The sequence below is a fragment of the Bacillus rossius genome, chromosome 12 (assembly GCF_032445375.1).
Source record: "Bacillus rossius redtenbacheri isolate Brsri chromosome 12, Brsri_v3, whole genome shotgun sequence".
Lineage (NCBI taxonomy): Eukaryota > Metazoa > Arthropoda > Insecta > Phasmatodea > Bacillidae > Bacillus > Bacillus rossius.
In genome coordinates this window covers 29463401-29488884 of record NC_086339.1, presented here as the reverse complement: position 1 = coordinate 29488884, position 25484 = coordinate 29463401, and the positions used below count along the sequence as shown (strand labels likewise).

The following is a 25484-nucleotide window of genomic DNA, read 5'->3' as shown; positions in this document are numbered from 1 at the left end:
GTTGATTTTTTTTTTTTTTTTTAATAATGGTGATAATGTAAATAAAATTTTGTTGGGAATGATGGATATAAATGTAAATTTTAGTAGTTGATGAACAATTATAAGTACATACTTTCATAGTACTGTGCACCATCCTTTATCCGAAATTCCAAAATCCGAACAGCTCTAAAATCCGAAATTTTTTTCGAAACTTCAACGTCCGCGATATTGTTCGCAGTTGTGTGGCAAACTCAAGTCGCGATCGCGTGACTTGGCAGCACTGCGTCAGCAAGGCAGCATGCAATTTGGCAACGCCAAGGCGCTGTGTTTACTGTTTGTTCGGCAAACTAGCACCAGTTACAGCTTGCTGCTTGGCTACGATAGTGGTTTTATCGCGTTTAGTAGTTAACCGTGTTGTTACGCGAACGTGTTGCCATATTTAAGACGGCAATGGCAAAAAGGCATTCCGATATGAAGATGGGTGGTAGCGAAAAAAAACTAAAACAATTAACATTATCAATAACTCAGAAGGTGGAATTATTGCGGAAACTAAACCAAAACAAGTGACACTTCAAGAGGGATTTAAAAATGCTATCATTCGTGCTGCTTCATCTCAGGAGAAGGAAAATCCTGCTCCCGGCCGATCACGAGACGTACGAGTTGACGGCGACATCGGCGGCGATGACGACGCACCATAAACATTCTCCAGATGTTTTACAGTATCAGTTGTTAAAAACAAATTATTTTGGCGATTGTTTCATTTATGCTGCAGTGTTTATTTATGTTGCAGTGTTTATTTACGTAATGTACTTTGTTGTTTTTTGTGCACTATGTTGCTTGAAATCCTTAATAAATCTGACATAACCTAACTTGGCTTTACTAGGCCTCCTGTATTAAAATTCCGAAATTCGGAATGCTGCTGGTCCCGACCATTTCGGATAAAGGATTGTGCTCCTGTACTACATTTGATATTAGAAAAATTGTATTTGTATACTTTTATCATTTAATTTATTCTTGCATATATGTATGTACTTTTGTAAATATTTTATATCGTTTTATGTTTATTGTAGCTTGGATGAAGTCCCATGGCATTAATTTATGCTTCGTAGACAGTGAATGAATGAATGAATACTGACTGTAAATGAATGTCACTTTAAAGGATTTTCTTACATTGTTGGTAGTGGAATCTCAACATTTTGCCTATTAAAAATGTTTGCCTGAAATATTTACACCTTAAGTTAAACTAGGATAACCTGAGTTTTGTGTTACGTTATCATATTTTTCATGCATGTAAGCACTTATATTGTGGTATTTCTACTATTTTCAGCAAATCCAAATGTGTTCAATTTCTACGTTTACTTGCGCACACACCCTCTTCTTATCAGACAGTACATAGCATCTGTAGCACAAGACAAGAAGAAGGCACATGCAGTAGTACTGTCTGGTTTCAGCTACGGTTCTGATTCCAGGTCTGGCAACCCGGACAAACAGGTATGATGTCACTCTGCATTATGGTAGCATAAGTAAAAGGCAGGTCCACGTAGTTTCACCAATTTGATGATAAAAATAAGGAAAGAAAGAAGAAAAAAATATAACATTTATTTGTATTTTATAGTACAGTAGTGTCTCAGCAAAGACTTTTGAAATATTTGCTGGAGGACCTAAAAATGATCTAACTTTTCAAAAGCATTAATAAAATTAAACCTCAATGATGCATGGCCACATGCATGCGCACATCCCTTCGTTTTCACTCTCTGACGTTTAGTTTAAAATTTTCCCCTTTTGCCACACCACTTATCGGCGCTTTCGTACATCCCTTACTGTTATACACGGTGATTGGTTTTCGGAGTTGATTTATCGGAAAGGAGACATTTTAGAGCATCTGAAATAGTTTTTTCAGCACCACATTTTCACGTTCATGTTCATAGTCCTCAATAGAGCAAGATGGCGTAGAGCCAAGACAATTCGTGTTCCAGAGGACCAGATTTAAATCCCGGTCTGGCCATTTATTCTATGTGAATGTTGGGATGGTTCCTTACCAATCCCATGCTTGGTCTGTGAAGTCAGTGTCTCAGATGGTACCATCTCTAATGACCGTCACTGTAGACAAGACATTAGGGACTCCGCTTACATGATGTTACAATTGCCAGTTAAATCACATAGTTGTCCTATGCACAATGAGAAGACTGCATACCAGTTCAGAGCCTTGTGCTTAGAGGTGATACCATGCTAGAAGCACCAGCGAGCGTCACTCTTATCATCCCACCTCTAACTTAATACATCCACGGCTTGGTTGGTCCTTTAACACTGATGCCAGGATCAAATAATTTTTTTGAAGTGAAACTTCTTTTACAGCCGGAGGGTAAATCAAGGTGGTGACTCATCACAGCGTGATGAAAAGTCTAGCTCTCAGTAGGGTTGCTTGATTGGGGGGAGGGGAAGGGGAACATATTGAGTAAAATATAGTCAGTCAATTGTAAGACTCTTTGCAGGTTTTCCCCTCCATTTTTGTTGCAATGGAATGGCTTTCACTTAAAAAGGAACCTGTGCGTGCGACTGAGAAAACAGGTTGAATTTAATCTAGCTATGTATATGGTGGTTGGTTGAGTGCATTGTAGATGGCAGCACAGGGTACAAGGAGCTTGGTTCTATTTACATAAACTTTATAGGTTTCTTACTCCGTTTGATGTAGGTCGCTCAAAAAATTAAAAAATTATAATATGTGGCTTGGTTCTTTTTATATAAAAATTGTTAACCTCGTTTGTGCACCTTTTTTTTGTTGTAGCTGATGTTGGAGGACTCGATCACGCCCCTGGAGCGGCAGCTGTACTTCACGACGGCCCACGCCCACTTTAAGGCCGGCTGTCCCGCGCTGGCGCTAGAGGTCCTGTCCAAGCTTCCGGCCAAGGTCATGGACCCAGCCTCTGCCGACTCGCCAAGTGAGTCACTCCACTTTCCTTGTGTCATACGCAGTCTGGCTTCAGGGGCGCAACAACAAATTGGGGGGGGGGGGGGGGGGGCAAGGGTATTTTGTCCCCCCTCTGAAACCTTGAAGTGGGGGCAAACGGGGGCAAATAAAGTGTTGTGTAATCAATTTTTAGATAATAAAACTGCTTAAATAGCACCATTTTCCACCTTGAAATACAAATTTTCCCGGGGGAGGACCCCCGGACCCCCCGCTTCAATAGGGGGGGATCGATGATTCTTTATAAAAAGGTATATTGCCCCCCCCCCCCCCCCCCTTGGAAATTTAGTTCTTGCGCCCCTGTCTGGCTTACTGTGTTTTTACTATGGGTCTGAGAGTACATATTAAAAAAAAAAATATTTGATACTCGTGAATAATTTTGATTTAATTCAGCATTTCAAATAAAATATTTTTTTTTTGTAAAAAAAAATTAATGGCTAAGTATAACATGTTAAGAAGCTTATAATAAAAATTTTGGATTGGATTTTTGTAACTTCATACGTATATCCTTTTTTGCAAGTTATCAACTAGTACCTACTTAATTATGATAAAATTTGCTAACAATACTATTTTTATGTTACATGTTCTTCTCAAACTGAAAATAGTTTAATGGCTTAAGAAACTGCATTGTCAGGTTTTATTTTCTTGCATTTTACACCACTCAATTAAAATGCCTGTTTATATTTCTCCCTTTTTTTCATTTTACTGTATTTTGAATCAATTTTTCAGATACACCTGTTTAGTGTGGGGAAAAAAATACTTTGCTGTATATTTAAATTTGATTTGAAATATGTTTGATATTCGTAAATAATTTTTACATTTGATGCAAATTAAAAAAAATTCATTGAAGTCTAGTTTTCACATTTCTTTCCATTTTTTTTTGTGTTTTTTGTCTTTGTTTTTTTGTTTTAGTTTGTAGTTCTTTTTAGATTATTTTAGTATTTGTCATTGATTTTATTTGTATCTTTGTAAGTTTTTGTTTGTGTATATGAATGGTGTCTACCACTTCGACTCTTCGCTGTAGTTCAACATATAACAATTTTATTAAATAAATAAATTAACACTGTTTATGTTGTAAATGGCTTGACTTAATATTTTGCAGGTCTCTTGAACAGCCCTAGCAAAGCACACGTACAAAACTTCCAGATTGACACAGGCATTCTGAGCTGGGACAGTGGCAATGCAACCACAGCTCCTTCCAAGTCTAATGGTAGGTAATGCACAGTATACTGCACATAGTGATACTGTGTCTATGTGAAAAAAATTATAAAAATACATAAATAACACCACCTAATGTTAAACAATCATTTCTTCCTCACAGGCTTACCTGATTTTTTTGAAAGTTATTTTATTATTTTAGTAATACATTTATTTGTTTGTGTTGTATTTTCTTTGGGTCTTGCTCGAACTATGCCGTTCGAGTACTGCACTGGTTTTTCACGCGATATGTTCATGTTTATACGTGTTTATGCCTTGTGTCGGGTTCTGTAACATTCTTATGTTAAGAAATATGTAGTGAGTATAAATTATAATACGTAGTTTCCCCTTTTTTTTCTTCTGTAAACCATGCAGCTTTGTAATTTAAATTGTTGTCTTGCAACCACTCTTCACTGACACTTGCAGTCTTTTTAGGAATTAAATTTAATCTTACACAAATAACTATTCTATAGTATTTTATAATGGTAACACGTCAGAAAAATTTTCAGTGTTACTCCAAGACATTAAATCAACGCTGTGACTAACAATAAAGATCTCTGCATCAATCAGTTACACTTACAGCAATATTTTCCGAAGAATGTGTACAATACGTACATGTTTTCACCCAAACCATTATTTTGTTAAAAGTGTGAGGAATGAATTTAGTTTTTAAATACAATTTATTTGTAAAATTTAACATATTGTTTTAACAAGCGGGTCTTTGTCAGGTAAATTCAGTTTATTGTTTTAATTGTTCTAAAACTTAATGTTACTGTTTTTCAGCTTATCAGTTGTAGCATTTTTTGTCATACAACCAATTTACAGATTTGGTTGGATTACTAACTGTCTGTCTTTGAAATGTTTTTGGATTGGTCACTACTGTTTATCATTTGTGCAGATTTATCAACCATGGATTGGTCAGCTCCGGTGTCCAGTTTAGACTGGTCTGAACCGGTGCCACGCAAGGAAGAGGAGCTAGTACTTAAATGGGATGATGAAGACGAAAAATCGGACGCAGACTCTGACGATGGGGCGCTGCAAATGAAAGCACCTGCCGCAAATGGTGGTGAGACATTCTCCCTCGTTGGATTATATTCTGTGACTTTTTCTGAATGTAGTATTTACATATTGCATGAGGCTCGTGTGCAATAAAAATACTTGTTTGAGGTTTTAAATTTAAATTTCCTGCCTCCTCATTTGTGAAATGTTTTGTTACCTTGGGCTGCTGAGTTGAGAACTACTAAACAAAAAAAAATAATTCATTCATGTGCTTCCTTTTTTTTTTTTTTCTACAGCATTTTGGATTTTGTATTTTCTAGTTTTCTTTTGCAATATTTTTGCATCCACAATGTGTGGTTCCATGGTTCTTTGAAAATTTGTGTTGAACATTGTTCGTAACTTTTGTTCTGTATTCACTATTCAATGACTTCTTTGTAAATGTGATGGATCTTGGTGGAAAAGACATTAAAATTTCTCCCATAAGATGGAAACCTGTTACAGAACTATTTTTTCCAGCTGAGTTCAAGTTGGCAACTTAGTAAGTGTCTCATGTGAAGTGTCTTATATTTATATTTTGATATTTATTTCATCTCGACAGTAACAAAGTTTTCATGAACCTCTAACTTTTATGGTTTTTTTTGGGGCGGATTATTACTAGTGTGTAAACAAGACACGTTTGCTAACGTTTTTGTGATATTTTAAAAATTTGTAATATCATCTATTTTACGAAGTAAAAGATTCCTTTTTTTTTTATTAATACAGGTTTATTTTATTTGACGTAATTTAAAAAAAGACCAAAATTTTTTAGACTAGCGTTTAAAAATACCTGTTGAAAAGACATTTTACTAGAGATGGCCAGGATCCCGAAACGCGGGATAAAAGTCTGAAAAGAGACCATTTCCAAACTTAATGGTAATTTTTCTCCTAGAGATAATACCACAGGAAAACCAATTCTTTAGTTAGAAAAAACCTCTGGCAAACTTATTTTTATATTATAAAAACATTATATGCTTACGTTTTAGTCAACATCTACGTCATGTAATAAACATCAACTTTGCACATGTATTGATCAGACAAAGCACAAAAGATATAAAAAAACACACATAAGCTATATCTGTGAAACTTAAATTAAAAACTTGTTCATTAACAGTATTAAAAATAAAAACTCTGACTTAATAAAGTATTCAATGTCAACAATGTTACTTTTGATGACTGTAAACATCTTTACTGTATTGTTAGGTTATGTTTGAAAATGAACTTCACGAGTGCAGTATTGAAAAATTTTGCCAAACGAATGACATTCGAAACTGTACAAACTCCTTTTTTAACAAAGAAACCAAAATTTTCTATCCTTGTTTCAAGTTTTTAGACCATAATTTTCTGTTTGATTTTTATAAACATGAGAGGGGTTTTAAGTTTTGGCAGTTGGTTATCATGTATGATCAAAAGTATATTAAGGAAAACGAGAATGTAGTTCAAAAGTATACATGACAATTGTTTACTGTAAATTCTGTAAAAAAAATGTGTGGTTTCCAAATTTGACGTTCCAGGCATTAGTTGCAAAGGTTATCCTGGTGTGACTTCAGCACCTATTTTTGGAAATTCAAGAAATTACTTACTTGATAACATAAAATGAACTTTTGCCCTTCCATCTTGAAAACTGAATATGGTTCAACAGGAATGCAAATGCACGTAATACAGCACCATAAAGCTAAAACTAAGTTAATGATTCTTCATGAAAATACCAATAATAAAGATTGCCAGCACTAGAGAAAACATGATTCGAGATGAGTCTATAGATGAGGTCATTATAGTTGTGGAGAGTACAAAATGTTGGAAGTAAACAAGTATTAAATTGAGGAATTTTCAGCCCAGTATTGTCAAGAAAGTATGTACAATTAACTGTGGAATCCAACAATTTTGAACAAAGAAGGAATCTAATTAATCTCTGTGGTTAACAAGAGAAATCAGATTAGGTGGAGAAAAGTTTTTAAGATTCATTAATTGAATTAATCTATTTTGAATATTTTCTCATTTATTTAGATCACCCATCTCGATGCCATTCCAAATCATCGAACATTCGTTAAAATTACATGTAAATTAGTAATTAGTAGAGACCTGTTCCTTTCGCGATAGCGATTTAATGACGATAAACTTGAAATCACCGTAAAATACAGTTTTTACGCGAAATCGCCATAACACAGCTTTTTTACACGAAATTTAGTATTAAAATGCGAAATCGCAGTGTTTTTACGCAAAATTTAAATACTGTGACTTGTCTCGTCACTGGTAAAAAAAAACACCAAAACATGGCCGCCACTGAACATTAGTCATAATTGCACTAAAGCAAACAAAAGCTTACACACGCTCACGTTATAATGTTAAACCCAAAAATATACTGTAAAAATACGCAAAACTACTGCGTTTATTTTCCTTTCCGGCATTATGTTGGGGATAGATAAGACAAACAGACAAAGTTTTAAAGCCTACGCACACCGCTCGGGGCACTGACGTCAGCTTGGAACAGCGACACCGGATAAATACAAAAGCAAGCAGATTATTGGGCGAACGGTGTTTGGAACAGCCTTACGTGAGTGGCCATACCACGCCAGCCGGGGGCGCTGGCATATAGTTGGAAGAGCGTCGTAATATCAAGCAGAAAGCATTTTAAATTGCGCCAAAAAGTGGAAAAATGTAAGCAAACATTCATTTTCGAATGGTGTGACGATGATGATTAGTTGGTCAACAGTGTGTTATAGATTTTGTAAAGGGATTAATAGTTTTCCAGATTAGTTTATGGGAACAAACTAATAATCAGTGTCTAAATCAAAAGTTCTGTCATATAAATATATGTAACCTATTTGTTTAGGGTATTCAGTAATGAGTAGGTTCAAGTAAAATTATTTAACTTAAATAATTTCAGATATATTTACGCACTTTTTTTTCCCAAGTTTTTACCACCGCTTTTGTGTTTTTAAGTGAATTTTAGCACGGCTTTTGTGTTTTTAAGTGAATTTTAACGTCGCCTTAACTAATTTTTAGTGACGAAAGCTGAAAATTTTATTTACCACTTTCAGGGGGCCCTAGTAATTAAATACATGGATAGATGAATAGGTAAATGACTTGCGTGCAGGCGTGGGCGCGGAGAGCGGGTCGGAGGCGGCGGAAGGCGGCCAGCTGGACATCATGGCCCAGCAGCTGAAGTTCGTGGCGTGCCTGAAGATCCTGATGGAGGAGCTGTCGACGCTGGCGACGGGCTTCGAGGTGGACGGCGGCCAGCTCCGCTACCAGCTCTACATCTGGCTGGAGCGGGAGGTGGACGCCCTGCGGCAGCTCTGCAACTACAGCTCCGGCGACGCCGAGGCCGTCTGCGCCGGTACGTACCCCCTTCTCCCCTCCCCGCCCTGCCGCCGGTAACGCTTGTGTTTGCTGGCACTGCAGTAAGACTCTCACAAAAATGTGTCTCCTCCCACACGAGTTTTTTTTCACGCTTGGGTCTACAAATACAACGAAAGGTCTTTTAATCTGGCACGTTCGAGGCTCATGGCCATGCCAGGTGAGCGATCTTGCGGAATCATTACGTATCGTTTCAACAGGAATACCAGTGTGCGATACCGTGGTATTTAAAAAACAAGTTGTTACATGCTGATCTATAAATAAAGAAAAAAAAAACGTACAGATGGTGCAGGTCGGTCTCCTTCAAAAAAATTGTGACGGAAATGTGCCTGTGAAACGTGAAATGTAGTCCCGCCGGATGGATTACCTTGCTCGACGTAGGAGTTCAAGTGTTAAAGCGCCTTTCGCTGTACTGCGGAAATACTCGTTAGAATCCTTTGTGTCATTTTGATCTTTTCGGTGAGAGTTTTACTGTACTTTGCGAGTGATCGTCTGGTACAGCTGATCTAATGCCAGTGACGACAATGTAATTTTTTTGCACTAAAACAAAATGGGAAAATATAAACATCAACAGAAAAATTTTCAAAAAAAAATTTTATGATAAAAATTTATTTACATACTTATATTAGGAAAGATTTTAAAAGTAAAAGGGCAGGGAAAATTAAACAAAAATCTTCACAAAACAAAAATGCTCAAATTTTATATGAACTAGGTGGTCTTTGCTAGGATTTTTCAACTTAAATTTGAAGTTTTCTTGGTTCAGTTAGTGGTTTCTCTTGGTTCAATTTGTGGTGGTGTTTTGTGTGTTTTTTTCTATGTCCTTTCTCTTCAATCAGTGACTATACATTAGTTCTTTTTGTTTACTTAATTTGCTTTTAAAAGGATGTTAACATAATTTCCCAATTTTATCTTGATGTATGTATTTTCTCATACATGGTTTGTTAAGTGGAAGTCTTGTGCACTTTGTTTGGAAGACTAATGATGCAGGGGCATGTGTTAACAAAGCACTGTAATAACAATGCACAAACAAATTTTAAAAGCACAAAGCAGTGTGTACTAGATTATGATCCTTATCATTAGCTTGGATATTAAAATGCAGAATATTTTCAACCTGTAAAAATAATATTGTAATGATTAATGATTGAGTTGCATAGGAAGAAATTGGGTCTGCAATGATGAGGAGAAAGAGAGATTGAATGTAAGAACAAAAGGGACTCAAGTTCCACCGGTTGGCACAAATGGCACACTAAATAGAGTTACGGACGCCATATTAATAAAACTGCCTGCTCATCTTAAATGGTGGCCAAGCGTCAATAGTTCCAGTTTACAAAATTGCACACCACTGAATGGGTAGGCTCAAACATTCCACCCACCGTAAATAAACTTGAGGTAAACAAAATGCATGTAGACATTATAACCAATAGTTCCAGTTTACAATATTGCACACCACTGAATGGGTAGGCTCAAATATTCCACCCACCGTAAATAAACTTGAGGTAAACAAAATGCATGTAGACATTATAACCAATAGTTCCAGTTTACAATATTGCACACCACTGAATGGGTAGGCTCAAACATTCCACCCACCGTGAATAAACTTGAGGTAAAGAAAATGCATGTAGACATTATAACGGTTCGTTAAATACAAAAATAAAAAGATGTCAATCGCTAATTGTAGTTTTTGTTTTATTTTTCAAAGTAGAATGCTTCACTGATAAGTTCACTTTCAAAAATTTTCTCACTCATTCCACGCGTACATCCGCCTGTCGAGAATTGCTCGCAGCTCTGGCGATGAGGATTAACGAAAAATTACATACGTTAAGTCCTTCAGTAACATCTTACTGTAATTAAACAAAATCAGTGTGGCCTCAAACGTGGCCGCACCCAACAAAAATGAATTTTGCCATGAGCCAAAACGTCGACGTCGGTAGCCGCAATTTCTAATTAGAATGGCCGAATGAAAATAAAAAAAAATAATTAGGTTAACTTAAAACTCGACTGGCTGTGACCACCAACGTTAAATTTTCTCTTCCACAAATTATGTACTACATAATTTATGAGAAGCCACCGAACGCGCCCTCCTGGTGCAGCGATCAACAAACGACTGGTGAGATCATGGCACTGTGTCCTTCACGCAGGGAGGGCAGTCACATGACCTCACCGACCAATCACACACACGCTTCATTCTTACTACACATCACAAGCCAATAGGAATACGCGACATACACACTAAACCATTTTCATACACAGAGCCAGGGACTTTACATTCTCTCTCTCTCTCTCTCTCTCTCCCACATCATGAGACAGTATTTATCACTCAGTTCCCACGATCAGTGCGGAATCCCAGTTTTTGTCTCTGTTACCGGGGAATCACTGTTTCGTTCTCACTTGCACTTACAGGCCTCTCATGCCTCTCTCTAATACATCCCACACCAAATCCATTGTTCTAGAACCATTATGCAACAGCAATCATAATACAAATTACTTTATAAAATTAAACTTATTTAGAAAAACCTGCAAAAGTAGGCCAAAACAGGCAGAAATCCAGTACAACGGCTTATTTGTGAATAATTACATAAAAAAATAATAATGATTGAAAATGTCTGTTAAAATACAAAATAAATTCTTAAAACACACAGCAAGTGAAAATATCAACCCTAAAATACATAAAAATTGTAAAAATATTCTTAGCAAGACTTTTTAAGAAATGTTTACATGCATGAAAAAGGTTTAAAAGAAAAATATTTAGCTAGGAGGGCAGGGGTCTTGCAACATTATGTACATCATCATTCGACTGGTGAGGGTCATATCATCTTAATTGATCATTCAAACTTCACAAAAGGAATTCTAAGAAGTAGATTCAATGAGTTACCTGGTCCTGTATGTAGATTAGTCACTGGTAGTGAAGAATAAGCAACTGAGACAGTTGCTCTGCTTTGGTTGGAGAATTGGGTGTTTTGCCTGTCTTCAGGTACACATGCATTGTGCAACCTACCGCCCACCATGACAACTTGAAAGTCAAGAAATGGTGCCTGGCATTGTGTAGTATTTTGACAAAATTCAGCTTTACATAATGAACCTTTTAACATAAATTTACTTTTCATTTTAATCTAATGATATTTAGTATTTTAAAATATGGCTCTGAAAAAAATAACACCATAAAATAAATGCTAATAAATTTTTTATTTAAAAAAAAATTTTTACAAGAGTTTTGATGAATTAAGAGAGTTTAGTTTTGTATATCATTGTTAAATAACGTTAAATTTCTTTATATATAATTTTTCTTCTTCCAAAGGAACCAAGGACTATCGACAATTCTAGAAACATATTTTTCTAGAAGTAAACCTTAATGAGTAATTTACATTTTAGTTTTGTTTCCTTGAAAGGTCCATAATTTTTTTTTTTCCGCTCAACCCTAGCATGGTAATTTTAACAACTGTGCTGAGCGCGGGTGCATGTGAGTGCCTGGTGCGTACAATTTTTTGGTGGGAGGGGGGTTTCTGAGAATCCCGGTTGGCCTAGCTGCTTCTGGTTGGTTGGTGTCTTTTAACGCCTAGCTGGTTGCCCTGCGTCAAGCTGTTAGCAGGCAGTACTTGGTCTTAAGTTTGTGTCATTGCCTCAGTTGTAAATTCTGATCCACCAATTAATTTTTTCGAAAAAATAGGAGCATTTGGGGAACTGCCAACTTAATCTGAGGTACTAATTTTTAATTGCCAAGCAACACTGCGGGCGCCTTCAACACAAAATGATCTTAATGTGAGCCTGTGCTTAGTGTACAAGACAACCTGTGACGTAGACAAGTCTAACTTAAGAAAATGTTGAATATATGTTGAGCATTAGGATTCCTGGAAAATGATGTGACACTGACTTTCTCTTGTCATGACGCGTCAAAAATAAGTTTGTTTACTGAATACAAAATGTAAGTAAGTTACACTGCACGTGAATATTAGATTAATTGGATTAAGTTTTTAAACTGTATTTCAGATGTACTGTGTTAACTATATTTTGCAAGCTTCATTGCTTCAAATTTTTTTTTTACACCCAATTGTTCATAACTTAAGTTATCATTAATCTATTTAAATTTGTTAGTATTGTTGCTTAACTTACGCATGATTAAAACTACCTATTTGCAGTGGCACTGCTAAATGTTAAAAAAATTTAATTGTAAAAAAATAATCACAGTACAGTCACATAATTTGAACTGGAAAAAGTGCAGCTGGAGTATCGTAGCGTTTGCTTTTCCTGATATTGCCCGTTCTATCACTTTAAGTGAATGTAGCCTCTCGCAGGAGAGGAGACAGAAAATACAGTGGAATGTCATGGCTTTCCCAGTTACTTTGCAGCCCATGAGGCTAGTAAATGGCCATGGTGAATGTAAACAGCTTTAGGATAACAAACGCTTGATTTTTCAAAGTGTTGAGATTTTTGACATATTGAATTGCAAAACAACGTATTTTTATTAAATATTTAGTTTGCAAACAATTACTGTTTACAAAATGCCTATGTTTATGTAGTAAAAAAGTTATGTCAATGGTGTAATGATTAGGGGTGTGGAAACTTTTTTTTTTGTTGGAATATCAATATACATGACAGTAAACGTTTATCCCTTTCAAGGATTCAGTATTCTGATGTCACTGTGGGAAAATGGTGGATTATTGTTGCACATATAGTTCACAATGCAATCTTTTAACAAATTCTGTAGATTTATTATTTATATTTGTGTTAATCTACTTCTAATGCCATGAAGCCATATCAGTAATTTATACCTTTGAAATCAATTTGTGTCTGCACATACCGATATGCGTTGGAGTTTCAATCTTTGTGTTTGTGTGTGTGTGTGTTTGTGTGTGCGTGTTTTCCATGTTTGTCGTTGTGGCATGGCTTTGTGCATGCAGTCGATGAAACTGTGGCCGATGGCATTGATGTGCTTCGAGAGCATGCGGCCACTCCCACCGCCGTGGTGCGGTCGGGAGACAAACCCACGCTCCATGAGATTCTCATGGCCGAGAAGCTTGACTTCGAGGCAAAAGTGCAAAGGGCAGCCAAAAGGAAGAAATGGTTGAAAGGTGAGGCTTCGTTTTGTGTTGTAACAATTACAATTATTTTTACTGTGTTTTCTTTTGTTTGTTTCTTCCCCCCCTACCACAATTTATTCTAATGTGTTATTTGGACAGCATTGAAAAGGTGAATCAAATCTCATTAGTTACTATAATGCGTGCACAACATGCTTTCTTTTTTTTCTGTTTTACCTCTGCATGTTTTTAATGCATTTTGCAAGGGCATTATTTTTATTTTAACTTAATAATTAACATGTTGGCATTTGTGTAAATGCTAGTTATGTGATGGCAAATAAGCAGTGGTTATATTTTCGAAGTTTGGTTTAAAATCCATCAATTTTTGCTTAGAGTTATAATTTTGTAGCTTCGAGAGTCAAGCAAAAACAAGTATTGTTAGTTATCCTTTTCTGATATATTTTGCAAAATAATTATTAGTTGCATAAGAAATATTTTAACTAACAGCAAAAGGAATGAAAGACATGTGTTTGTACATAAATCTGATGATGATAAAACCAATAATTAAAATATTACATGAAGGATTTTTTTTTTTTTAATTTTAGAAAATTATTGCTTTCTTTTATTTTCTTAAAGTTCATACAGTGGGCTGAATGATTTAATTTTGCTTCTTATTACACATTGCATAATGTAGGTACTACTTTTATAGTTGGTATGTGGTTCTATTTGTATGTGTAACAGCTGTCTAAACTATAAAAACATTCAAAAACTATTTTGATTTTTTTGAATACACAAATAAAAATAATTTTTTGTAAACATTATTGTATAAGGAAATGCAAATATCAGGCCTCTCCCCCCCTCCCCCAGAAGGGTTAAATATACACTAGATAATATGACGTCTGAAGTAATAAACAGGTAATAAACTAGGTTCAGACTACCCCCCTCCCCTTCCCAGAATATAATCCTGGATCGACCCCTGGCTCTGAGTGTAAGGCTCTGATCGCTGTCTTCTCATCATATGTAGGGCAACTTTGAAATTTGAGTGGTAACCATAACATTAAAAATAATGTGTAATGCAAGTCTCTTGAGTGTTTTCAAGTATATTCAGGGTGAAATTTTAGTATGTAATGGAAGTACAATGAAATGTGTGCATTTCTCTTATAGCCACGAGCCAAAGTCATCAAGGTATTGAACCTGCGTGCGCTGGCATTAACCCGTATACCATATTCGCTTTCTTGAACATCAGGGGATGTAGTAAGCGTATTTTGAATAGTCATTAGACAGTCACAACTGTTGTTATACCTATAATTTATTAGCCAAAATATTTATGTTTGAACAAACTAGGAAACCAAAAATATTAAACATTTTGTTGGTTCTCCGTAACATTACGAATGCAGTGCTATCTGTTCAATATACAGTAGAACCTCATTTTTACATATTTCAAGGGACCGGGAAAAAAATATGTAAAAACCGGGAAAACGCAAAATGAGGGAAATGTTCAAATTTTTTTTATCATCTCGTTATATGGGAAACAATAAGAAAATATATACCACACTAAATAATATGTCAGAGACGGTTACGTTTTTATATACTATCTCACATAATTAAAATTATAAATATATCCAATATCACCGTTCTTCATTATTGCCAAAAGTTAAACATGAAATTTGCTGTTCTTGTGTAAGAGATGAGAATGTTGAAGCATCTTGATATAGCCACTTGGTGCTGAAATTTTGTAACACAATTGATTTTTGAACTTTGTATTTAATTGCGTGTTAAAGTTTTATTGATTTCAGGTTTTTTGAGAAATAATACTATAAAACGATAGCTACCACCATCAATATAATTGTTTACGTTGAGGAATAGAAGTTAAATTGCCATTGCATTATTTGGATATTCATTGCAGCCATTTGACTTTTCAGAATGTTTATAATGTGTTAAAATGAACATCACCGATATGCACGAAGACGCCATATTTATAGGAAACTGGTACGTTGCTTAAAACGTATTTTAATAATGGAACAGTAATCCACTCATTTGTGTATTTAAAATGTGAGTTTTCACCTTTATTTTCATGCATAATACATTTAAGATTAAAGGGGAACGCTAAGAAAAGTAGTTATTAATTTTCATGTTTATGTCACCATAAGTTTGGTTCATGGCCGTATGGTGTACAATAGCACGTGGCACAAAAAAAAGGTAAGTTGTTTACAATGGCGAACGAAGCTGTGGTGACCGTACACTCATGCAGTAACGCTTAATAATTAAACTTTACGCTATTCATTTTGAGAATTTATTGTTTTCTCTAAATTTTCGGATGGTTTGCCACGAAATACAGCACTAGTTCTACGTAAACAGTGGGAAATTTTTTTGCACAAGGAGGGAAAAGAATGCATTATTAGTATAGGGAAATTGACAGTGCATGTAAAAAAAATACGTTAATCGCGGGAATTTGTACATCGCGGGTACGTAAAAATGAGGTTCTACTGTATTTCAAACTAAGAGTCTCAGCCCAGTAGATGCATTAAAACAAAAACAAGAATTACACGCACAATATATATATTGTGTGTGTGTGCGTGTGTGTGTGCAGCCAACGAGACGCTGCTGCGCACGCTGCTGAGCTACTGCAGCCTGCACGGGGCGAGCGGCGGCGGCCTGGCCTCGGTGCGCATGGAGCTGGTGCTGCTACTGCAGGAGCTGCAGCAGGAGAAGACCCAGCAGCAGCTGCTGTCGCCGCTGCCCTTCCCCACCACCCTGCCGCTGCTGTCGGCCAGCGTCGCCTGCCACAAGACCGTGGTCGCCGACCCCGTGCGCCTCCTGCAGGTACCAGCTGTCTCGCTGGGGCGTGTATCGTGGGCGTACAAGGAAAACCCTTCAAGTCCATGTAACAAAATTAAGAGAAAAATTGATTTTTAAATTTTCATATGGGTTTGTAAAATATTATTGTAAAATATATACGGTACTGAAAAATGTTTAATCTAACATCATAATACTATACTGGTCATATAATATACTTGTCGTGAAACACATTAAACTGGACTTTGTCATGTGAATATCTCATGGACTTTGTGGGTTTTCCTTGTACGCCCACGATATGGTGATTTGCAAAAAAAAAAAAAAAAAAAAAAACCAAAATAATGCCGAATAGTATGCGAATACACAATTTAACACCGAAATTCAAGTTAATGCACCCAAAGGAAATTGAAAGCAAGAAAAAAAATCGCCATTTTCAATTGAAACTTGAACTCTAATGACAAATACCTAATATTTAAAATATTAAATTAAGTGAAAGTAATTTACTGATCATCAAGATTGTATGAAATTTTATGCAAAAAAAAATTGGAAAAAGTTTTCTTCTTAATTTTGCTACTGTTATTAGCTACTGAAGTACTGATTTTTTGCATGGTGACATTAGTACATTTTTCTAACAAAAATACTTTGCATTTTTATTTTATTCGTTCCCAATACTTATTTAGACATGCTTATTACAATTCATTATAATGTAAAAGTGCATCATGTATTAGTCAAAATTACATTGTTTTGGTGTCATATTTGTTCAGTAATATGCTATTTTTTTAATAAATAGATTTCATTAAAAATTTAACACCGAAATATTGTGTTTTAAAAATGAAACTGGCCTGAATATAAATCCATCAAATTTTGCCTCCAGTAATGAATAATGTTCGTGGCAAGAGGTTCATTGAAAAAAAAGTTTTTATGTAATTGAAACATCCTTACAGCTGGATTCAAATAACTGTAGCAGCGGATGAAGTAAAAATTAGTATATAAATACTATTATTAGCTACTCATGGTTAGTACTTTCTCATTTTTTTTACATCATTTTTGCACACATTTTCACAACTCGTAATTTCGCAACTCTAAACCCTTAACTCCGAGGTTGGACCCGGTGTTATCTAAAATTTCTGCGTAATAAATACTAGTTCAGGTCTCAGTTCATGTGACATGTGCTCAGGGCATTCCACACACGCCTTATTATGACGGAAACAATTGGAGAACCATTTGCTGTTTGCGTTACAGTTTGGAAAAGCTCACTAAGCTTGGGGTGCTTTTTCTTAAAGAACACATTATCTAGGTTTCACAGTCAGATCCAGGTTTTTTTTGCGAGAGAGAGACGTGGCAGATGCCCGAGGGGGCTGACGGCACCGGTGTGTTGGCGTGTTCGGCAGTCCCAGGCGCAGGACATGCTGCAGACGATAGTGGAGCTGCGGGCGCCTCCGATGCCGTCCCGCATGCACTTCAGCGAGGTCTTCGTGCTGAGGGACCTGGCGATCGCCCTGTCCGCCTGCATCTACCAGTCGCTCTGCGACTCCGACACCTTCAGCATCAAGCAGCAGGGTGAAAAGTAAGCATGCATCCTACAACTGCCCCGGCACGTGTGTTCCTAAGTTAATATTTTTTTTTTTCCCCTAACCTAACTAAAAACTAAGTGTATTTTGTTTGGGAGGGGTCTGGGTTAGGGAAGACTCTAGGTGCGTTCCAGGCCGAAGCCTTTACGCCTATTCATGCTGGGTTTTAAGCCATGCAGACAATGCACACATGCATCGTGTGCTTGTTCGGGGATTGGCCAGCCATGGCTGCGATTGGCGCCATGACTAACTCCCCTTCTTAACTCTAGACTATAACTAGATAAGTTCAACCATTCTGTGAGGATAGAGGAAAGGAAGTTTTGTGGGATAAATTTGTTTGCCAGGAGTGTTAATTTATCTCGTGCATAATGAAAAAATTTTCTTTGGAATTTTCGAAAGAAGTTACCATAAATCGTGGATTAATAAAATATTTATTACTAACTTGTAGCAGTCTATACTTTGTGTTAAATTGGGTGGTTATCTAGATACGTATTTGCCATAGCTTTGGACTTTTGAAGATAACTTCTTCTAGTTAAAAAAAAAATTAATTTAAAATATGTAGTGATTTGGAAAAAATAATAAAATTCTTTGTTAACGTGAGTTTAAATGAGGGAATTGTTAAATGAGGTTGTACTATCAATCTGTCATAAGTTTGTTATTAAATAATGCTTGTCTGGTGAAAGAACACTTTATAACAAACAGCCCAGACCTCCGGCTAGCTCAGTGGTCCAACTGTTACATATATGTTCACTTGGAATATTTTGTGGGATTGAAACTTAAATAAAAGACAACAGTTCCTTTAAATTTAATGAAGATGGCAGAGGTAATGCATTGTTACCACCTCGGAATGCTTATAATAGTAATATGTTTTTACTTAAGGCACAACATTTAGTTATTATAGTCATAGCTAACATGACATATATGCTTTCCTGCTGCATAGTAACAATATGAAAAATAATATCTACTTCCAAATGCGAATAAAATGTTCTTGTTAATTTTTTTTATTATAATGATAAATGTAGAATACTGATGACTCAAATAGTTATTTCCTGTGCTTGTTTGAAGTGGAAATCACCTGGATGTGTTGCAAGTTATTTTGATTTTAAAACTTTTGCCTTGGTAACACTTGTTTCTATTATTATTATTATTTTTAAATTACTATTTATTATTTTTGATTAGCAAACTGACTGAAAAACTGTTTCGTTTTTTTCTTTTCTTTCTTTCTTTGTTTGGTTTATGATTTGTTTCTATTTTCGTTTTGGTTTTTCTTCTCATGGTGAATGTGGTGGTGCCAAGTTTTGGATGTTCCAGCTTCCAGAGCTCTGGAATAGAGTCCCTAGCACGCATAAACATAATGTACCCGAGCAGCCACTTGGTCCAGGGACACACCCGCAGACGTCGTTACAGCAGTGACGAGCCACTCCAAGTCACCACGCCACCGTCGAAATGGCCCGGTGAGCTGGTCTGGTCGTTTCTGTCTGCTTTTCACTTTGATACTTGAAGAACATTTGGATGCTTTACTTCTGATTCTTAGAAAAAAATGCACTTCACTTCGAGCAGGTTAACAATATAATTTTCTGAATGAACTTATGTCTAGCACTCAAATTTACTGAAGTCAAACTTTCATTACAGTATGGCTTTCGTTATGTGATTTCGTTACTGAAATAAAGATTAAGATTCCATTTTCGTGACTTAAGAATGCTGAAAATGTAGGCAACCGTAATATTTAATGATCATTGTTTAGTCCCTTTAATTTTTCTTAAATTTGGTGGTATTTTGGTATCTTAGTGTAGAGTATATTTATCATTTAATTTCAGTTTTCTCATCGTTATTCCCGTGTCTGCTATGGCATCCTTCGCTTTAGTTAATCATTGAAGTTGTGCCTTTCTTTCCAAGCTGCTTTACTGATTTTCAAATGCGGTTTCCAGGCGTGACAAATCTGCGCGCGCTCCTGGCCAGAGAGAAGGACGAAGATACGCCTCGTCTGAACGTGCTGCTGTGCGAAGCGTTCGTTGCCACCTACATGAGTCTCATCGTGTACGCCCTGACGACGTGCGACTCGCTCATCCTGTATCGACTGGTCGGCCAGAAGTTCTCCACCCAGACTTGGGCCATGCTGTTCGGCGGTGGAGTCAAGAAGCTGCTGAAAGTGGCGGCTACGAACAGCGTTGCTACCCAGGTTTGAGCTTCAGGTTCCGCCTAACACCCCATGTTGGATTGTTGCCTTTTCACAACTTTATTTTTTGTTCCATTGAAATTCACGCAGATTTTTAACTAATGGACGGACACATATTTCACCCCTTTTGTCAACCATATTACAGTATGCCATATTGCAAAGCAAGCATGACAGTAGCAAATTTTATTGAATATATGCATAAGTAAATACCAAACAAAGCTGAAACAACTTTAAAGTTAACCTTAAAAGACTAAAAATAGTTACAGTACATTTTAATAGCATGGAACATTGTTCTAGCACTTGTTAGGTTTTCTGTATTTTTAAGTGCTTTGTGTTGCGAATTTTGTTAGTGTTTGGGCACTTTGTAGTGTGTGTTACATCTGTGACTGACTTAAAGCTGTTCATTAAAAAAATATTTTTTAAAACTTAACATATTTTATCAAATAGTTTAGGAAGCAATTTTATTTTTATTCCCAAAACAAGTTTATATTCACGAAGATAAATATTCATAAGTTATAGACTCTTACTCAGTGCCATATTTTAAAGAAATGAAACTAGATTATTGTTGGAGAACCTCAATTCATAGATTTTACCGAAAACACACTTTGCTGTCACAACAGTCACAAACTTAAATTGTGATACTAATTTATCTTGCAAAGTTGTGCTTCAGAATAGCTTCCATCGCATTTGCAAATAAAAGTCAACGACGTACCACATGTATACAAAATATACTTGTATTTGGAAAATGTTTTTTTTTCTGGGATGAAATTTGCATAAACTACCTGCATTTACTAATGATATTTTATTATTTACATTTAACTATAAACCTTATTGGTTTTCCCCACAACTTACAACTGTATTACGTAATCTTTTATTATATCTTATTGAGTAAAGGCTACTGGATTTTTGCTGTTATTTATGTATTAAAAAAAAAAACATTTAAAGATTCTAATTTCAGGAAATAGTTGCAAGACATTTAACATAATCTGTCAGTATAGAGGTTTGGCTGAGCCACTTGTGCGCGAGTGCTGGGATGTTGGTGTGACGCACAGCAGTAGGTGGCGTGATCCCACCGCGACCGTGTTGACAGAACGGCAGTCTGGAGCGAGAGTCGAGCGTCGGCAGCGAGGGGGGCGTGTGGACCACCGTCACCAGCCTGACGAAGCAGCGGGTGCGGCTGAACATGAAGCTGCTGGGCCAGTTCGGGTCGCAGGCCGGCACGCCGCTCATGAAGGAAGACAAGCCCACCTACAGGGAGCAGTTCGTGTCGCCGGAGATGTCCATGGTCTCATACTTCCTCATCAAGGTGAGCTGGCTCCGCTGACGTGTCGCCTTTGAGGGGGCCCGCCTACCCGGGCTGACGTACGATATGCAGGGCTTCAGAAGGAACAACGTCATAGATATCAGAGTGGTGTCCGTTTGCCAAAATACGTTAAAAAATACACTGAGGGTGGATGAGTAGTTCGGTTTTTGTATTTGGTTTTTAAACTTTATTTATAGGAGAGTGAAAATGGCTAAAACGAGTTTTTTCAGAAGAAATTTTAGGCATGACAACTGGTTCAGATTTTGAAGTAAAAAAACTTTAGGGATTTCCATTACACCTTTATCTTCATTTTCCCATCATATAATTTTATTGTTATTTCTCAGATTTGATAGTTTTCCAATTATGGCGAGAATATTACGCACCAGTACATAGCTTTGCGCATTGAGTGATACTGCGCTAGAAGTACCAGTGAACATCGCACTTATACCACTTCACTAACACAAATGCACCCCTTACTAGGTGGGCACCTTAATGTGTGTTGTTATATCATATTTTTCTAAGTGCAGTGACATAATTTGTGGTCATTTCTGTTTGACATAGTTATTCGGATATATATTATATTATTACATTTGTCAATTCTTGAGGGCTTATGTACGTTGTTTAACTAGCAGAATGATAAATATAGAAGGATGAAAATATTGAAAATGTAAAATTAGTAGGCGAATCAAGTTTATCTTCAGGTTTTTTTTAATCTATGACATAATTATGTGTTGGTTCTAATTTTTTTTCCTGTTCTCGCTTCAGTTGTGTCTTAAAAATTGATTCTCGGTTCGAGTTTAACCACTAAACTATCTCCAGTCACAACGATATAGAATGTCATTATAGGTGGTGCATTTATTTGTACAATGTAATTTCAGAGTGCCCCACTTTAACCATGATTCCACTGCAAACAAGTCACCTAGCACAGGTGCTTCATGTTTTTGATTAATTATGTAGTATTATTTCGGCATATAATAATAAATATTTTAAGTTCACAGAACTTTGTATAATTAGTACTGTTTTCAGTATTAAAATAAATAATAAAATAAAATAAAATGGACATGTTAAAAAACTACGTTTATTCTAAGTTGGGAGAAAAGTTTTCTCAGTATTATTATTCTGTTTTCTTAAACAATTTTGTAGTTTTAACAGCTTTTCCCACTGTTCTTTGTTTCAAGTTTCAACGAATTTCTTCCAGAGGACCATAAATACGTATATTAAGAGTCTGATTTATTGATAACAACTCTGACAACGTAAACGATAGCCAAATACAAATCAAACGACCCGACTGCACGCGGCTCGCCATCTTGCCGAACTGTTTATAAACAAAAGCCAAAAGGGGCACAAGTAACACTTCACACAACATGGACTTAAGTCGCAAAGTCCGAACACCCACTTCAGAAATGACCGTAGCCAGTCATCTTGAAACACATTGGGGTGCGCTGCCTGCGGGGAGGCTCGTGGGCATCGTGGCATCGCGTGTTGCAGCCGCAGCTTCCCGCGGAGGTGGAGGAGGTGGACTACGACTCGGCGGACTCGGCGGTGAGCGACCTGGACTCGGAGCCCGAGGAGGACGTGTTCGACACGGCGGCGCCCGTCGCCGGCCTGCTGAAGGACAACACGGAGCACAGCGACCCCAACAGCTACAGCTGGTGGGTGCTGCGGCTGGCCATCCTCAAGGTCGTGCAGGCCCACCTGCAGGACTTCCTCCAGGTGGCGGGCATCGAGATGCAAGGTGAGGGCTCGAGCATGTGTGGAGCTGCGTCTGTACACCGCTTGTTCTTCCCTGCAATAACACACACACCTCTCTCTCTCTCTCTCTCTCTCTCTCTCTCTCTCTCTCTCTCTCTCTCTCTCTCTCGTTCTCTCTCTCCCCCTCCCCCTCTCCCTCTCTCTCTTGTTCTCTCTCTCTATCTCTCTCTTTCCCTCTCTTTCTCCCTCTCTTTCTCTCTCTCTTTCCCTCTCTTTTTCCCTCTCTCTTTCTCTCTTTCCCTCTCTTTTTCTCTCTCTCTTTCTCTCTCTCTTTCTCTCTTACTTTCTCTCTCTTTCCCTCTTTATCTCTCTTTCTCTCTCTCTCTTTCTCTCTCTCTTTCTCTCTCATTCTCTCTCTATTTCTCTCTCTCTTTCCCCCTCTCTATTTCTCTCTCTCTTTCCCTCTCTCTTTCTCTTTCTTTCTTTCCCTCTCTCTTTCTCTCTCTCTTTCCCTCTCTCTTTCCCTCTCTCTTCTCTCTCTCTCTCTCTCTCTTTCTCTCTTTCTTTCTCTCTTTTTTTTTTTATTCGAGTTGGTTTTAACTTTTTTGTTGACCGTGTGATAACACGACACAGATCGGTAATGTTGTGACATGTTCAAATCCTGTCGCAACAGAATAGTACAGTGTTGTTATGTGCTACTGTCTCAAACCAGTTTGCTGTCCTTTTGAGAGGTTAAAACTAGAGATGGATGAGTCTGCGAATTTTTGTGGTGAGTTGAGTCAAGCCGAGTTGAGTAATAATACCTTCGAGTTGAGCCCAGTCGAGTCCACGCATCATAATTTTTTTATTTGAGTCTTTAAAAATTGCACCAAGCTCGAGTAATTGTAGAAATTTTAGAATATAATTTTTATGTTCCTGGTGTTTTTTTTATGTACCATTAACATTATATTAAAGTTTATATATGTCTTTGAGTTAAGTAATTTTTTGTAAAGTGAATAAGTATAGTATAACTATAAATTATACCTATTTATTATTACTTTAAAAATTGAGTTTTTAGTTTCCACTGGATTCTGAAAAACTCAGTAGCTGTGAAATCAAGGAAATTTGTGTGGTTAGTGAATTAAATAATGAGTAGGGGTTAGATATTAGTTTTATTTTAGGTCAATTGTTGTGTTACTGTTTTTATTCATTGTGTTTATTCATAAAATGGTGTATTATCAAATATGATGCTCGTATGTTTTTTTTAATACTTATTTATTTTACCAAATGCATAAATTATTTTTTTTTGTGCAAGTGCAATATTTTTGTATTTATTCTTTGTCTTCAATACAAAATATGATTTTTAATGAAAAGGGTTGGTGGGTTGGGGGGGGGGGGGGGGGGGGTAAGGGGGAACAGATTTTGAAGAAGCCTCCAGTTAGTGAAAGGAATACTATCTGAAGCATTCTGCCACATATATCTGGTTATTGCAACTAATTATAGTGCACTCCCTTTGCACTCAGTGGCTGCTGAGAGCGCTAAAGTCGTGAACACCCAATTGAAGTTGTTAGGGTTTATATATTTTTTTAAATGATCACATCTCAGCGGTGGAACACGTGGGGAGTGTAGCCGCGCCGTGTTCCAGAGCTCCCGGTGAGCAGCCCGCTGGTGCACGGAATTTTGCGGACGGTGAGCCACTGGCAGGACATCCTGAGGGAGGAGCTGGACTCGAGGAGGCCGCCTCCCGCCGACTACATCCCGGGCTGCTACGTGGAGACGACGGCCACCGGGCCGGCCATCCACAAGTACCGCTCCTTGCTGGAGAAGCACAACACCCCCTTCCAGTGAGTGTTCCACGTCGGTGCTATCATAAAACTGTAGTTTGTCTGTTTGTTTGTTTGCTACTGGACCGATGTTAATGAAACCATTTGTGTTTAAAAAGCTTACTATTAGACGTAAAAACTGGTGTACATTTTATCCCCCTACGATGATGGGAGCCAGAGATATAACAACAAAACCACATTTTTTTCACAACCAAGTGCAATCTGTATAAAGTGTAATATTAAAAGGGGTTCAGTTATAAGTGTTTCTTCACTAGATGCCACGCGGACGGAGCTGTAATATATCATAAAAAAAAGATTAGCAAGAGTTCATGAAATTTCGCCATTTAATTGTTTATGGTTTCTTCGTTTCCATGGCTGTGGACTTTTGCATTTTTAATGCCTTCTGCGTATCCATGGCAACGACTTTTGCGATGACAGTGGCGCACCCTTGAGGAGGGGCATGTATAATGAGCTGTGCCTGCAGACTGCCTTAGCGAAGTGCGGGTATCCCGACTAGTGAATATATAAAATTACTCATATATGGGATTTATCAAAAATAGACATATTATTAGCGCTACTAAACATATGTTACAGTT

At 37.0% G+C, this 25484-nt stretch overlaps 1 protein-coding gene across 2 annotated transcripts in view; it reads left to right on the top strand.

Moving 5' to 3' along the window:
- The window catches only part of LOC134537783 (dmX-like protein 2), a 154855-nt gene that overhangs the window by 98635 nt on the left and 30736 nt on the right, over nt 1-25484 (top strand). The window contains exons 38-50 of one of the 2 annotated variants that reach the window (XM_063378583.1): nt 1307-1470; nt 2765-2918; nt 4047-4154; nt 5040-5207; nt 8274-8516; nt 13432-13602; nt 16139-16371; nt 17736-17911; nt 19212-19369; nt 19844-20094; nt 21182-21397; nt 22883-23129; nt 24711-24909. In XM_063378583.1, coding sequence (XP_063234653.1) covers nt 1307-1470; nt 2765-2918; nt 4047-4154; nt 5040-5207; nt 8274-8516; nt 13432-13602; nt 16139-16371; nt 17736-17911; nt 19212-19369; nt 19844-20094; nt 21182-21397; nt 22883-23129; nt 24711-24909 — 2488 coding nt within the window. The remainder of the gene's footprint in view (nt 1-1306; nt 1471-2764; nt 2919-4046; nt 4155-5039; nt 5208-8273; nt 8517-13431; nt 13603-16138; nt 16372-17735; nt 17912-19211; nt 19370-19843; nt 20095-21181; nt 21398-22882; nt 23130-24710; nt 24910-25484) is intronic. The other variant, XM_063378584.1, reaches the window with a different exon arrangement.